Raw genomic sequence first — 16,743 nt, forward strand, 5'->3', positions numbered from 1 at the left:
GCGCTGATGAAGGGCATGGCCAGCAGGTGATCATGCGGGAGGCCTGGTGCTGGGCATAGAGAGCAGCTGCGATGACACCGGTGTGGCGGTGGTTCGAGCTTCTGACGGCGCCATTCTAGGACAAGCCATCGCCAATCAGGCAATCCATACTTCCCCTACACACAAATCCCAATGCACGCCCTTGCATGCGCACCGTCCTGTCGTGATTCCCTGGCTGATCGACAGAAAGCATAAAACAATAGAACATGCAAGTCACAGGCATTATTTCATGACGTCTGGGGCCTAAATGCATCCCTACCGAACAGACATTGGCATACTGCAGGTGGACATACATGCGCCATGGGGTGGCGTGGTCCCCAAGCTGGCCCAGGAGGCGCATGAGGCTGCCATGGACTCCACGGTAGAGCAAGCACTGCAGCAGGCTGGCGTGCGCCCTTCAGACCTTGAAGCCGTGGCAGTCACTGTCGGACCCGGCCTCTCCCTCTGCCTCAAGGTACCCAGCGCTCCTCCTGATCCGTCCCATGCTATTCCAAGCTCAGGATAATAGTGAACAGTCCGCACATCAGTGATGCTGTGGCACTATGTCATGATGCAGACATAGGAGAACAACACAAGACAGTAGGAGACTGATGGCCTGTAGAGCAAGGGATTTGTGCGCGCAGGTGGGTGTGCAGAAGGCGCGGCAGCTGGCGGCAGAGCACGGCCTCAAGTACGTGGCGGTGCACCACATGGAGGCGCATGCGCTGGTGGCCAGGGCAAGTGCACCAGTGGCGTTCCCTTTTCTGTGCCTCTTAGTCAGCGGCGGCCACAACCTGCTGGTGATCGCGCACGGCGTCGGCCGCTACTCCCTCCTCGGCTCCACCCTAGACGACGCTGTCGGTGCGCCAGTCTCCCTCAATCAAGGGGAACCTCTCCATTTTAACAAATCTCAGGAGAAGTCACATGTCCAAAATTTGATCAGGGCCATTGTGCCTACACAGGCTTTCACAGACTCTTCCTGTCACTGTAATTCTCTGGCCTTTAGTAACCAGATGACCTCAATGTGAAGCAGGCAGTGGCTTGCAATACCCCGGGGACTCTAAGAGCTAGAGTTGATATAGAGTCCCCTGCAATACCTACTGCCAGGGGAGGCCCCTCGTTCTAAACATAACAGCCCTCGTTCTAAACGTAACAGCCCAGTCAAGCAGACGCTCCTTCTATCATGCTCTTCAATCAAGTCCAGTTCAGTCCAGTTCAGTTCAGTTCAGTCCAGTTCAGCAGCATTTCCTTAATATGTGGGCTATCTAGCCATTTTTATGTGTGCTTTTGCATGTGCATCAGGCGAGGCGTATGACAAGGTGGCGAGGCTGCTGGGACTGGAGCTGCGGCCGAGCGGGGGGGCAGCGGTGGAGACGCTGGCGGCAGAGGGGGACGACCAGCGCTTCAAGTTCTCGATGCCGCTGCGCATGCGCCCCAACTGCAACTTCTCCTACGCCGGCCTCAAGACTGCCGTGAGGCTCGCCATCGAGGCTGAGGCTCCTGGGCCCGCCACAGATGCAAACCGGCAGGTGAATGCAGATTGTATTCTGCTGGATCTACTGATGCCTGCTTGATGTCTCATAACTGAACCGTGCTCATACAAGCGGCTTGTAGGCATGCCATGCGGTCACCTTGCATGGGTGCCATCAGGACAGGGGAGGGCTGTGGTCAACAATGGATTGGGAAATTATGGAATCATTAATGAAAATTCACTGGTACGGTGTGTGCGCAGGTGCGCGCGGACATTGCAGCCTCGTTCCAGAGGGTGGCGCTGACGCATCTGGAGGAGCGCACAAGGCGGGCAGCTGCTTGGGCGCTGGAAGCTGAGCCGAGCATTTGTCACATAGTAGTCGCCGGCGGAGTGGCTGCCAACAAGCTGCTACGCTCCAAGCTGCAGGTCAGACACTGAGCCATGCACAGATGCCTTCCCTCTGTCCCTTCCTTTTGCAAGTTGACACCAGGCACAGGGCCTTGCTGCTCATCTGATATAGACTCAAAGCAAGCGCTAGAGTACAGCGCCACAAGTTTGATATTGACCTGGCCTGATAAGCTTAAGGAGAAGGCGTGGTGAATGCGCGTTGGCTGTTTGCAGGGGGTTGCCAAAGGGATTGGGTTGGAGTTGGTTTCGCCACCGCCGCAGCTGTGCACGGACAACGGTGTGATGGTGGCATGGGCCGGCGCAGAGAGGCTGGCTCTGGGGCTGTGGGAGCACCTGCCGGCATCAGCCGCAGACGATGCGTGGGTGGATGTGCGGCCACGCTGGCCCCTAACGGACCAGTGCGTTGCCAGCTATTCCACATGTCTGGTTAGATGTTCAATTTAGCCAACACAACATGCCAGAGGATGGTTATCAGAACGGCATGCAACTTGACAATCATTGTCCCTTGCGGTGCTGTTCAGATACAGATTTGTCGGACGTATTTTCGGACTAACTATTCTCTGTCAATTGATGTAGATTCCTGGAATTCGAGAGGGATGCGCAGTGGTGCAATGATGACCCTGGTCTGTGCTGAACAGGAGGGATTCGCGAAGCTTGTCAGAGCCGCGGAGCGAAAGGAAGAAGGGGATACACACTAGCCTTACAGCATTGACAGAGGCAACTCTTTGTATACACAGTGCAGAGCAGTGATGCTCTTGACGCCAGGCAGGACTAATAGATTCTAGAGTAGGAAATTTCTTACAATACTGTTGCAAGAAATTCTAGTACGTATCAGACTGTCTCTGATGCTACCTGGGACCTGAGAACGCTTGACACGATCCAAGCCATGCCATGTGCAGTGTCAGCGGACCCGCAATTCTCTCTAGCTACAGGGGCAGGATTGATCGTTGAACACTGGCATGTGAATAGATTTCCTTCAAATCCTTTACGTACTGACACGTCAGACACTAAGAATCTGCATCCTCTGCTGGCAGCCACCGTTTCAGCTTTGCATGCATCTTGTCATACACTTCTGGAGTAATGAAGACCTTTCGAATGCATGGCATGCCCCTTGCTGCTCCTGTTGCAAAACACAAAAGCCATCCACGATATTTGCCAGTAAAAAGTGGTGCGCAGAGCAGCTGCCACATGAATCTGGGTGTATAAAGTGAGGGCCTCGATTGTCAATTATTTGAGCTTGAAAGTACCTTTTTTCTGCTTGAGGATGGCTTGCAGTGCCTGGATGTCATTTTCACAGATGTTGCAACGCTGCTGGTGCAGCTGGAGCACAGTGCGCAGCTCGAGGATGCCACACACTTCTTTTGACATTCCCTCTGACGTCCTCTGACGTGGCCACGGTCCATTCCCAGTGTCTGTCAGAAAGCATCCCAATGTGCTCAGCACTGCATACTCGCCAGGTTTTCCACCGTTATTACGATTTGCTCTCTTGTGAAGAACACAAAGAATGATGCCAAATGGCATGGTCATGGACAGCGTGATGGGAGGCTCCCGGGTTGGCTTACCTATGCCTGCCCTCAGGATCTCCAAAGAGTTGGCCTCCATCTGCTGCCTCAGATGCTTTCCCAGGAAGCTTGTCTGTAGGCGGAGCTGTCTGTGGTGCTTCTTCTTCCCCTTCAGCAGATCCCTGAGACTCTCACCCTGGACATGCATTACCTGGCGCGGCACTCCCTCACCAGACAGCACCAGAAAGTCCAGATACACATCGGTTGTCCACTTGTTGTTTGGCTTCTCCTTGCAGATGGCCCCTGCAATGCAGAATGTGCATGAAGGCCAATGTCGACTGCACATAGTCATGATGAAGCTCTGCCAGAATGAAAGGTGTTAAGCCAAGATGACTGAAGACACACAAGGCAGTGCGAGCACCATGTCAATTTATAGAGAGGGTGTCTCACTGCTCACCGTCCCAGACAACCTTTGGCTCAAGATTCCCAAAAAGGCACCAATTAAAGCACTTGTCCAGCCAGTCCTGCCGCAATTTCGGATCATCTTTCCTGCTAGTGCGCAGCAATTTCGTCACGCATCGTACTTGGCAACTAAGGTCAATAATAAGTATAGTACAAGATGGCAGACACACCTGCTGAAAACCGTGCCACCATCGTCAGGAAATACCTGCATTGAATCCAAACAGGTGTGCGCATTAATTCGCATACGCTGTATCGCTTGATGGAGGCTTTACGGTTGGTGGCAAATAGAGGAAGCTTCCATGCCTCGAGGCAAAGACATAATAATCGGGGTTTGAATCAATTCCAACGTACCTGCTTGTATACCATGCTTGCCGATTCAGAGTTTTAAGCTGCAAAACACGCTATCTGTCGGATCCTCGGGTCTTTACGTCCAGAAAGACAGTACGAAGTGCTGCCAATCTTAAGGACCTGCTCGTTGTGAAACGGGTGATGATGCGGCACATCAGCAGATCACGCCATGTTGAATCTCATACTTCAAGTGCCTGGAACTACCATCGCTAGATGTAGGATGTAGGTGTGTGTTGCCATCAATCGCCATGCAATGGTGCTGCACTTGCCTAGACAGGCACAGCTTCAGCCTTTGCTCTAATTGAAGGCTGTAACACTGAAGCGTTTCTGCGTTGTCAAAAATTGCCATGAGCTCCAGATCTGACCACTTTCTTGAGATTATGGCGTGGGCTGTGCTGAAGTGGTGGTGAATTGGTAGTCTCATTGCCATGATCTTGACGCAATAAGTTTACAAAATGGGTTGGCGAGGAGAGTGGAATATTTGAGAAGTTGTAACCAAAACTATGGTGCAAGATCGGGCGAAAGGGGAGGCTTTTGTTTTCTACTTGAGTTGTGACATCTCTTCGCAGGTACAGACTTCCCTTGCAAGCACTAATCTACACGACGGCTCCAATATTTTAATCACAACCGAGAATTGCACATTAGAATTGTTTTAGTCATACAAAATCACGCTTTCCCCTGAAGGAGAAGTTCTTGCAGGTGCACGTTCGTGTAGATCACCTTGTGGGGCAGTTGCGAGACAAAGGCAAACACAATATTGGACAGGGAGGAGGTGGAGGATCCCTTGATGAGGGGGTCGCCCCGGCATTCTATGTAGTCGGGCAGCTTTGTGCCTTTGGTGAGGTACTTGGGTTGCCAGCTCGCGCACCCATCGCACAGGCCAGGTCTGACGGATGCAGCTGGGGCTCTATTCTCTCCTTCCCCTTGAAGGTGAGAAAACCAGCATTTCAAGCTGTCGTGCCATTAGCAGAACACCCTGATAGCAGCCTCATGCGGGCCTGAGACATGGCGAGTCCACCAGTGCTTGCCAATGAGTAGATCATTTTGTGCTGGCACAGTACTGCGACCTGGCGCAGGATGCGCAGTTGGCGCTGACAGTGTGGCAGATCCAAGAGGGCCAGCCGCAGACGCCGCTGGGGGGAGCCACCTTGCGGCTGTTCAGCAAGAAGGGGCGGCTGAAGAGCGGGCAGCAGGAGCTGTGTCTGTGGGCTGGCCGAGAGGCTGACATGGCCTGGCCATCTGCCACACCCGCCAAGCTGCCTGTGGCCCAGCGTGGCGAGCAGGGGTACGCATTGTACCATAGAAACTACCAAATCCTACCATGATGTGGGCTCATGGTCTGCTGCTGGCACATTGTAGCCATGTCGCAATTTATTGTCAACATGATCAACACGTGGACGTGCAGGCGGCTGGAGCAGCTTATGAAAAGGTACAACCGAAGGGAGATTGCGCCAGTGGAATGGCTGGACCATCTGACGCTGCAGCGGATACAGCAGTACCGGGGACAGGTCTCGTCCGTGCATCATGCTCTTAATTGGACACTTAGCAAATCTTCTCTTCAATATCATAAATCCAAATCTGAAGGCTGCCAATGAGTGTGCTTTTCTCGTGTAACAGCAAGAAATCAGGTTGGTGCTGCACAGGAGGAGAAGGATGGGCAGAGCGGGCGCCTTGTGCTGCAGGTGGAGTTGCCCACCTTCCCTCATGCGGTTGTGTACCAGCAGGCTGCGACTGCGCCGGCCACCCCGGCCGACCTGGCCGGCACCACAAGCGATCGCAGCGGGCCTAACCTGCAAATCATCTCAGACCCAGAGGTGCTCATCTGTCAGCTTTGTTGTTCAAAACACCCGCAATGCACGTGTGCATACGATGTCTGTCATTGCTGCTGTGGACATTGTGTGTTCAACCCTCGCTAGCAAGAAGGTGTCCAATGCAAATGGCTGCACATTTAGGCTGACACGATGATGTGCCAGCCACAGTAGCTGTCAGCATATCGCCCTTAAATGCCAACATGCATCAGTCCTTGCAGCAATGAGTACTCTTAAACCCTCATTGGTGTCTTGCCGAGCGTTAGGGTGACGCATGCAGGTGGGCCGCGAGAACCCCTCAGAGCTGAAGGCGGCCAAGCTGGCGCGCAGCATGGCCCGCGGCGTGGAGGACAGGGACCTCAAGCCCAACACAAAGGAGCGGCAGCAGATCGAGGCCGTCATTGTGGCTCCCCCCAACAGGCATGCTCCTTGCTGGCACCATTCTGCACTTCTTGTCCATGCTGTCATCTGATCGGCTGACGATGTGACAAATTATAGAGCTCGGTGCATATGCCCTGGCTTTAGTGCCTTCACCTGTGCATACCAGCCAGACCAAATGCAGTAACTGAGTGGCCGGTCAAATTTAATCATCTGATTAATACAAAGCCCATGCCAAAAGTAGCAGACGGGACAGAAACGGGGCAAGAGATGTGCGAAACTGTGCACACCTCGCGTGCAAACTTGTGCCAAACTCAGCAATTGGAAATCTGACGGAAGGAGAGACTCACTGCGCATGCCTTCTGCGCGCAGGCCGCTGACGGCGGAGGAGCGGGCGCTGGTGTGGCGGTTCCGGTGGAGCCTGACGGGAGAGCCGCGCGCGCTCACCAAGGTCCTGCGCTGCGTCGACTGGGGCGACGCACGCGAGGCACGCTCCGCCGGCGACCTCATCGCCCGCTGGGCCCCCATCGGCCTCGCCGACGCCCTCGAGCTCCTCTCCCCCGCCTTCTCCAACCCCGAGGTTCCCCCCTTCTTGCTGCCTCAATTGTCTCCCCTGCCTGCTCCAACCCAGAGGTCCTCCCCTTACCGCTGCCTCGCATGCCCGCCTTCCTCTTGAGCGCCTCGATGCGCTAGTTCTTGGGGCTCAATGCTGGGTCGTTAAAAGTGTGGTGGGAACGTCAGTTTGCATTCACAGAAGCTGCAGCAGGAAGATGTCTGCCAGCAGCGATGACCGAATGCGAGATCAAGAACCGTGCGAACTCATAAGGCCTTGGGTGCAGTCGAGACCACTCTGCTCCCGTGACAAACCTGGGCTCATATTAATCCCGCCCATGTCATTATGCTCCATCTGTAACATCACCCCGACAAGGTTCCAGGACACAGGCATGCCTGGGGCTGAGCTGGCAAGGAGCATGTGCGCGCAGGTGCGTGCGCATGCGGTGGAGGTGCTGAAGCGCACGGAGAATGAGGAGCTGCTGTACTACCTGCTGCAGCTGGTGCAGGCGCTGCGCTACGAGGCGGGCGATGACTCGCGCCTGGCCTCCTTCCTGGTGCAGCGCGCCATCTCCGACCCCACCCTTGCCATTTCCCTCCACTGGTGCGCATACTGATGTATCTGTGGGAAGTATTAAAACAATATGTTTGATATGCCCCAGACTACAGAGCCCGACACTGTGGGGGTCCAGTGCGTTGTAGCCGGCCCAAATTCCTTATCGATATGTCCTACTCTGCTCTGGGAATTAAATCTGAGGGCGGGAGTGAGAATACAATATGCATGTTGCCTGGTGCCACAAAAAATGTGCACAGTGGATTTTGCTGGCAAAGGAGGAAGTATCATGCGCCGAGGATGTAAAAATACGGAGCCTGACCCCTCTGCAAGGGGATATGGAGGCTTATTTGCAGAAATTTGGACTGAGGCGCTCCTTCTTGCACGCATTAGCTTCCCAAATTGCCAACCAATATCTCCTGAATGCGAAATGTAGTTGTTATCCGCATGGATCATTGAAGAAAAGAGATTGCAAAATAATTTGATCAACCTTGGTTCGAGGCTGAAGCTCCTCGCATCCTCACGGCCACTCCGTGCATCACTGCAGCACTTTACAAGAAATGAACCAGCCTGCAAGTCAGACTGTCATGTCTAGCAGGCTACCCTTTTTTGAAATGCAGTGTTCTGCCACGTTCTCGCAGGTACCTGTATGTGGAGTGGGAGGATCCGGTGTTTGGCCCGCGGGCGGCGTCGGTGCACAAGCGGCTGCAGGAGGGGCTGACCTCCAGCGAGGACGCTTCACACTCCATGGCCGCCATCTCCGCCCAGATGGGCCTCGTCGCCCAGCTGCGCCACATCGCCAACGAGCTCAAGGTCGCACCCTTGCACTCTTCTTCTGGGTGACAGTGCGCATGGTGAAACATGCATGTCTTGGGCCATCAAAATCAGGGTGGCAAGCGCCCATGCATCTGGCAGATGTCTTGTCTGGCAAGGGGGTGCTGGCAGATCAACACTGACAGAAGTTCTGCTCGCACCGATTGGCTTCCCGCCATGCATTCCACAGCTGTCATGACAGGGTTCAGTCTGATAATGACTGTATTCTGTCGGCTAGTTAGGTCCCATTTCTATATTGGCTGTCGGGTACCCGCTACCAGTTCAGACCGTGAGAAGGGCTCTCAAGTTAGGAAGTCCTGTTTTCGTGGCTGTCAGATTCCCTCTTTCAGTCTAATCTGGGAGTGGTTGAACGAAATGCAGGGCACGGCGGCGAAGAAGGCGGAGCAGCTGCGGCGGATGGTGGGCGAGTACGGGCAGTGCGGCGAGCTGGCCTACCTAAAATGCCCCCTGCCGCTGGACCCGGGCGTGCTCCTTACGGGCATCCTGTCCGAGGAGTGCTCCGTCTTCAAATCCGCCCTCGCCCCCCTGCGCCTCACCTTTCGAACTGCCGGTACGGCACACAATTGGTCCCTTGTACAAAGGCGGGCGTTGGGTATGCCAGGGATTCCCAATAGGCAGGGGAACCTTGGGCAATGTGGTAGATGCATTCAGTCCTCTGTTCGGAGTCCCCCTATGACCTGCTATTTCTGCTCCCGAATACGGGCCGCTTATATCTTGAGCCCCTTGTAGCTGTGCATAACTATGAGCAATATGCTGTAGTCAGCACTATGTTTGGGGCAATCCAAAGATGTGAAGAGGCCTTTGACCCGGGCTTGAGGAGTCTGACCCTGGAAGATCTGCAGTTTTTGCAGGCTGAAGGTGCTATGTTTGAGCGTAAGATTATTATGGGGCTGAGTTGAGGGGCGGGAGTGCTTGCATGCGCAGGCAGTGGGACCAATCAGGGGACGCAGGAGGTGCTGGGGCCCGACGCAGGAGCGCTGACGCTGCCGCGGCCGTCAGATGGCACTTCCGCCACCCTCATCCGCGCACCATCCGCTGGTGGGTATCTCTCTTCTTTTATTACAACAGATAGACATGCATGGGCATCTTATGAAGCTTAAATCAGCTGGATTACAGTGCCGGTGGAAAGGACTGGTCTGATGCGGTGTGTTGTAAGCACGAACGATCATGCACGGCACTTCAATGGCTTAACATGGTGCTGTGCTGGTGCAGCTTTGAAGGAGGGCCGCTACCAGGTCATCTACAAGAAGGGGGACGACCTGCGGCAGGATCAGCTGGTGGTGCAGATATTCTCGCTCATGGACCGCCTGCTCAAGCGCGAAAATCTCGACCTGCGGCTCACGCCATACAGGTCTGTCACGGATTTCCAGGACCATGTCTGTTTTGGGTTGTAAAGTGCTCTTGTCACATCAGGCTTTGGCTAATGACAGGTCTCCATGCTGCATTTGCACCAGACCCCACTGCAGGGCCTGTGCCTGATCAGCAATAATGGCCAACTGCAGGGTGTTGCCCACCTCAGCGGAGGATGGATTGATAGAGTGCGTGCCCTCCATGGCCCTTGCGCGCGTTATAGCAGAGCACAAGTCCATCCACCGCTACTGGGCCCTCTACAATGCAGATCCCTCAGGTGCAAGCCTCTTCATCTCAGCAAGGAAACTAGCATGCTTGCAACTCCAGCATCAAGCACTCTGACAGTCTTGGCTGCCTATCCGCTGGAACGTGCACCTTATGGCAGCATGCAATATAAGCTTGCACCTTCGGCCTGTTGGCCAAGCGTGATGTTTCCCAAACTTGGGACAAACTTTCCGTCTGCGCGCTTGCTTGTATGTCTGTCGTACAAATTCCAATATTTTTGTGTTGTGCAGATTGTACTTACCACGTGACCTGGGCAGGCTATCACTCTCTTGTTCAGCTCACCTGATGGCAGGGGCGTTGTGATTTCCTCGCAGGGCCGTATGGGCTGAAGGCGGAGGTGCTGGACACGTTTGTGAAGAGCTGCGCGGGTTACTGCGTGATGACGTACATCCTGGGCGTGGGCGACCGCCACAACGACAACCTCATGCTCACGCCCGACGGCCGCCTCTTTCACATCGACTTCGGCTTCATCATGGGTGCGCCCACCGTCCATTTTCACGCAGCGGTTTCATACCCTGTGCTGAGCATCAGCGCAGAAGGAAGCACATGGCTTGAGCCGTCTGATTGAAATTACCTGCGCCGACTCTGGCAGCGCAGGAGAAGCCCCTTGAGGCACTGTTGAGGTACTTGCTTGCGAGCCGGATCACCAAAGTCCAGACAACTTGTTCGTAATGGCAGCTTGTATTGTTATCATTGATTGGCTGAGTATGATTTCATCAATGAAACAGACACTGCCATTAGCAGGGCAGCTTGCACTGGCATGTAATTCTGGCTGACTGGCAGAGAAGTTGATTGACGAGTGTGGATGACTGATGGCTGACTGTGGTGAGTGGGCTTCCCATGTACAAGCATGCATTATAGATTGCCTGCACATATTTCTTGTCTGCCGGCCGAAGCCATGATCTAATGCAGGGCGCGATCCAAAGCCGTGGCCGCCGCCGTTCAAGCTGAGCCGGGAGATGGTGGAGGCAATGGGGGGTGCGGAGAGCGAGCTGTACCGGGCATTCTGCGCGCACGCCTGCGAGGCCTACAACATCCTGCGCAAGAGCGCCGGCCTCATCCTCTCCCTCTTCCACCTTATGGCCGGCGCCGCCATCCCAGACATCCGCTCCGACCCTGAGAAAGCCATGCTCAAGCTACAGGCGCGCAACCCCTCCTGCCGTCCTCAAAGTTTATTTGCACTACAACCTACAAGATATCCGCCTACTACTACGTCCCCTGCCACTGTCTACAAAACTCGACTCTCTTCTTCTTTTGTAACTTCCTTCACCTTGAGAAGGCTTAGCTTCGATCATTCAAAGCTTGCTTGGATTTCAAGGGCAGTGGCGCATGTGGCTTTGAAACACCAGAACACCCTCCAAAGCAGCTCGCTCCTGCGCATTGTTGGCAGCACGTTGACGAGTCGACTTTCCAGTGAGGGCGCGTAAGGCGCCTCTGCAAGTCTTACATGGCAGATGCTGACGTTGTTCTTGAGGGTGTGCGCAGGAGAAGCTGCGGCTGGGGGAGGATGACGAGGTGGCCATAGAGTGGATGCAGCAGCTGATTAGCGACAGTTCCAGCAACGCCATGGCCGGATTCATGGAGGCCACCCACCGCATCGCCCAGGCCCTGCGATAACCACCCGGTCTCGTGGCAACTCTCTTCAGGGACTGCCGCGCTTGCGATGCAGCACCAGTCATGTGCACGACGCATTTTGTACTATAACCTAGTCGACCTGTAATACCAGAAGTGTGTATGTGTTAGCTTCCCGTGTAGCTCTGAAGATCAGGAGCGGTGTACAGTCATCTGTGAGGAGAACCCAGTTGAAGGATAAATTTGACGTAGAAAAGGTCTATATAGATGTTCTTCTATCACCCATTTCTTCAGGCCCCTTGTAGGCGCTGACCAACGCCGCGTAGAGCATTGCACTGGCAGTCGTGGTGCATTCACCAAGTTGTGTGCATGCATGCATCACTGCGAGCAGTTGAGTCTTTGATCAACATGTAGGAATGGTCAATAATCTGGTGTAAGGAAACCAGCCTGAAAGTCCCAAGTTTATGAAGATCATATGGATCATCATGATCATCAGCACTGATCTTGGCTATCACTATATAGTCACTATATAGTAGTCTACGGTAGTCTTAAGATCTCAACCGGCAATTTAAGGCCGGCGCGCCGCATGCGGACAGGCGGTATCTTTGGATGGCTTGACGGCTGATGGTGAATGGGGCTTTGACATGGCTCTCCCCTTGCATGCATGATAGAACTTTACCAACAGTCAGCCCTTCTGCAAGCAGTGTTGGAACGTCCATTTTAGGGCTCCAGACCCCTTCATGTAGAGAACCCTGGGCAGGCTTGCCATCTCTCATCAGGACTCGCAAAGCTTCGCATTGTTCACCGCAACAGAAAGCAAACGTACGATCCTTGAATACAATACTTTGTAAGTCGAACAGTAAACAATGCAATTCAGTCGTTGTGCCAATTAGTTGCTGGAAGAGATCAAGTGAGTAAAACGCACACTACAGCATGGACGGGTACAGAGGGCCTCCAGGCATGTTTCAAATGGGTCCACCAGGGATGATGGGTCCACCTATGGGCCCCGGAATGATGTCGGGAATGATGCACCCTGGCATGGATTTTCCTTTCCAACAGGTACATCAAGATATACTCGGTGAAAGTGACGCAATTGGAACCAATACACGAATAATGGTACTCCGAGTGCTGTGGTAACTAAGCAATATTCTTGGATCATGACATGAAGGGGATGGAGGGGCCTGGGATGGAGGGACCTGCGTGGAAGAGGCAGAGGATGGACCCGGACAGGGGCCTTGGCGAAGGACCGGGAGCATCTCGGCAAGATTCTGTCTTCTACAAGACCAGGATGTGTCACAAGTGAGGTTTCCTGCCCATGCAATACTCCTGAAACACGGTGGCACAAGGATACAGTCTGAGCAGTTTATTTCCATTCCAGTGGACCCTGAGGCACCAGCATGACGACTGGGTTGGATGTTGCAGATGGCATGAGGGGCGATGCACGTTTGGGGATCGCTGCAACTATGCGCATGGGGAGGCAGAGCTGCGCCCACTGCCGGCAGAGGGCTATGAAATTTTAGAACGCTTGGACCAACGGCGCGGCAGAAAAGATGTGAGACGATATTCTCTCTGTCACCCATGGTCCCACAGTCGATGAGCGCATGCTACAACGTTTTTTCCTGACACAGATACTGCTTTCTAACTGAGGATGTCTTGAGCAGGGCGATGATGAAAAGGACACCCGCAGAAGGCGAAGTCCAGGGCACAGTGAAAGTGGGCGAGGGCCAGATGGTTTCAACTCAGAGAGTTTGCCGGTGAGCATCTTGTCAGATCCCTTGCTAATTGGCAATGTTGAGTGCTCAATCAGGATCACTGTTCAAGTATGGGGGCTCTTGGATTCATGGTATGTTGTGCGGTGCAGGGCCCACCGCCGGTGGCGGCAGGGGCGCACCTGCCCATGTACAAGACAAAGCTGTGCCAGCCGTGGATGATGTCTGGAGAGTGCGCGCGCGGCGACCAGTGCTCCTTCGCTCACGGACCCCAGGATCTGCGCGGTGGCGGACCCCCCTCTGGGCCTCCCCTGGGCGGCTTCCCACCGGTGCGCCTCCCTTTCCTGTGACAATGATCGACATGCCTTGCATGAAAGCCGCTGCAAAGCTTCTCAGGAATGACGTGTGATCTCAATTCTGCAAGGGCGTTTTGTTTCTTGGGTTGTTTGTTCATTTGCATACTGCACCCTCACGACTCCGGGAAATGACTCGAGCTGTGTGATTGGAGCAGGAGGCGGCCATGATGATGGGCATGCCAGGCATGATGGGGCCCCCCGGCATGATGATACCCCCGGGCATGATGGGGCCCCCGGGGCGGCCAGGAATGATGCCCGGAATTATGTCGCTGGGCCCCCGGCCGCCTCCGGGTGCGCCTCCCCCGGCTGCGCCCCCCTCTGGGGCCCCTCCTCGCAGCAGCAACCACCACATCTCGCCCGCGACAGCCCACTTTGGTGAGCCCACCTCTCATCATGCAAGCGATCTTTCGTGAGCAACAGGATCTTTGTGAACAACAGGACACTGTGGCATCAAGTATTGTCATGGGACACCGAGCATTGTCTCTTCTTCTAGTTCATCATGACCTGTAGATTGTACGGGCATGTGCTCTGCCTGAGTTGCACTCTAGGTTGTACAAGCAAGTGCTCTGCCTGAAATCCAAGCAACCTCAATTTGCATTGGTTGAAATAGGAGAGCTGAGGATGCTGAGGCTTTCTGTATGCTTATGACAGACACACCGGCCCAGGCGCCATCGACACCACCAAGCGCGCCGGATGTGCCTCCTCTGGAGCGTGCTCGAGCCATGTGTGTGCTGCTGGGGCTGAGCAACACTGCAGAGAAGGACTTGATACCTGGCTCCCTGGCAGCTGCCAGGGCCTCCATCCGAACAGGAGAAGTCTTTCTTGAAAGCGCTTACGCCGATGGGATCGACTCGTATGTGCAGACTGCGTAAGTTCAGCTCATGCTGCATACAGTGTATGCAGCATGAATGATGGAGGACATCTTAGAACGCACGCTGCTGGCTGTGAATATGGACCGTGTAACAGATGTGCTGATGCAGTGTCTACAACCCCAGGCTTGCCATCCTTATGGTCACCATCCTTCACCTTGAAGTTCACTGAATGGCATGGTATGGTTCCCACTGCGGCAGCGGCTGCAGGTCGATCATGATCAATATGATCAAGTACAGTGATGTACTCTACCATATCCACAGACGGCAGTATTAAGCATCATTTACATCAAACAGTGGGTTGACAGGAATGGGTAAAAGGCGTACAGCAAAACCCCATACAGCCCTCCAGAACAATTTCCACAGCTTCCATCTTGGGGTGGCAGCTTCCTGTCACGGTGAATCTACGAGTCTCCTGGGGCGATGCAGGGAAGTTTTGGGAAATCAAGGACAAGGCTTTTGGGATTTCTTTACAAAATCCATTCCACTAAACTTTGTTCGTTGTTGCAACACAATGGCCAGATCTCTGTCATCGTCATGTCCTTCATACTTCCCACCTCTGCACGATCGCAACGCCACGTCTGTCGTCCGATCCTCATCGAGGAGGGTGAGGGGTCCCGCCCCCTTCAGTCCCCAAAGCATCGGAAAAATTTCACCAGCGAGGAGACAATGCCGGGACCAGGGAACACGCTTTCGACTGCAATTTCGGGCTCAGACAGAGCAGCAGACAGTCACAACCCCTTCACTGGATGATACATATAGGTGCTTATAGATGGTTTTTCAAGCCTTGCGAAGGAAGGTGTCATGGATCGTGTTCTATCCTTTACTGCAATTGGTTCTGAACGGTGACTTATCACTATACACTTGCTCTGTGCCTTGCAGGCTCACTCTGAGCACTGCAGAGGCAAGGAAGTCTCTTCGTTTCAGAGAGATATATGATGGTGATGCCATGCGGATTGTGGTGGATGCTGTGGCCATTGGCAGTGAGGCAGAGCAGGTACTCTCCCAAGTGGATTCCTGTTCACACTGTGATCAGCAGCTTCATCATGCTCCAAATTTTTCCTCTGCAGGAAGAGGTACCGCAGCGATCTGTGCAATCCTCTCTGCCGCAGGAGGGGGTACGGCCAGGGCAGAGACTGTTGAGCGTGTCAGATCCCATCCGGACAAATGAGGATTGGGAGGTGGGCCCCAACACGAGCCTGTCTCGAGTGAGAGATGCCATCCAGTTTCGCAGACCGACCACCATCAATTTCCTGCTCTCACATGCCTCTGTTGAGGATGATGCCGGCTGGAGCCTGGAGAACGCCCAAAGGTAATCCTTGATGCCCAATTTCGTGCTGAAGCGCGTTCCAAGTTCTTGGTCACTGTCTAGGAATTGCTCATACATGATTGGCGGAGTGGCTGGAAGAAGGAGTGTAATGCTGGGGTGCAGGAAGAGGCCTGAAAGTGACGAGAGCGAAAATGGTTCTGAGGAGGCCAGCACTGGAGAGTCCAACGGGCTGAACTCTGAGCTCCTTGCCAACATCACAGGTCCGCCTCATGGGTCCATCTTTGTATATCTGAAAATGCATGTTTAGTGTCTAAATCTCATGATCAGGACACCTTGAGTGTGCTGAAAGGCGATTGCCGGTGTTCTCAATTCAAAGACAGATGTAACAGAGCAGACTCACAGCAAAAGTACTGGTGGTTCAGGGACTGATGAGCAGACGTCTGAGGCTTCCAATGGTGCCAAGACGGTTGCAGAGCGCCTTGAGGAGCAGCAGCGTTCCATGGAGGTGATATTCCACACATTCCCACAGTCCAAGATTGTAGAATGGCAAAATGTACCATTTTGGGGGTAATCTATGGAGTCCATGCGCGGTTGCTGAAGTTGCAAGTGAGACTGCAACAGGCGGAGGGAGCGAGGGAACAGGCAAAGCTGAAGGCTCGCCAGCAGAAGAGGCGTGAGTACATGGACAGGGAGTCTGGGCGGAATGATGCGCCGTTCTTTGCGCTCCTGCTGTCCTTCTTTGTGCTGCCTGCTGCAGTGATCCTGTTGATAGCGTTTTCTTCAGGCTATCTGGACACCATTGCAGATTCGTACCGCAGGTTCTGAGACGAGAGGTAGATAATTAGATTACAGAAATCCACTGCAATGTTTTGAGAGAGAGCCGTGTGGCAGTATCTAGTGCCTCAGATACCTTGTGCTTCTATGTTGCAAATTGTCTTGTGCAATCAAGTCAGTGTTTGCAAGAGTTCTTACAACGGTCACAATTGAACGTGAGGATG

General features: G+C 53.9%; 2 protein-coding genes across 2 annotated transcripts; both read left to right on the plus strand.

Moving 5' to 3' along the window:
* Positions 1-286: 286 nt before the first annotated feature.
* On the plus strand, positions 287-4,413 carry COCSUDRAFT_48195 (peptidase M22, glycoprotease; the record flags this gene model as incomplete). The annotated part of the gene is made up of 11 exons (XM_005646119.1): positions 287-493; positions 663-879; positions 1,321-1,547; positions 1,751-1,915; positions 2,111-2,295; positions 2,536-3,017; positions 3,145-3,309; positions 3,460-3,702; positions 3,857-3,948; positions 4,032-4,066; positions 4,213-4,413. 6 exons carry the CDS (start codon positions 287-289, stop codon positions 2,645-2,647), a joined length of 1,113 nt encoding a protein of 370 aa, XP_005646176.1. The 3' UTR covers positions 2,648-3,017; positions 3,145-3,309; positions 3,460-3,702; positions 3,857-3,948; positions 4,032-4,066; positions 4,213-4,413.
* A 299-nt stretch (positions 4,414-4,712) lies between these two features.
* On the plus strand, positions 4,713-11,586 carry COCSUDRAFT_37386 (phosphatidylinositol 3-kinase; the record flags this gene model as incomplete). Its single annotated transcript, XM_005646120.1, has 15 exons — positions 4,713-4,778; positions 4,909-5,139; positions 5,268-5,494; positions 5,615-5,717; positions 5,853-6,023; positions 6,298-6,437; positions 6,768-6,975; positions 7,379-7,551; positions 8,142-8,313; positions 8,695-8,884; positions 9,547-9,685; positions 9,837-9,961; positions 10,284-10,445; positions 10,882-11,111; positions 11,455-11,586. 15 exons carry the CDS (start codon positions 4,713-4,715, stop codon positions 11,584-11,586), a joined length of 2,469 nt encoding a protein of 822 aa, XP_005646177.1.
* Between the last annotated feature and the right edge of the window lie 5,157 nt (positions 11,587-16,743).

Source organism: Coccomyxa subellipsoidea (assembly GCF_000258705.1).
Source record: "Coccomyxa subellipsoidea C-169, whole genome shotgun sequence".
Lineage (NCBI taxonomy): Eukaryota > Viridiplantae > Chlorophyta > Trebouxiophyceae > Coccomyxaceae > Coccomyxa > Coccomyxa subellipsoidea.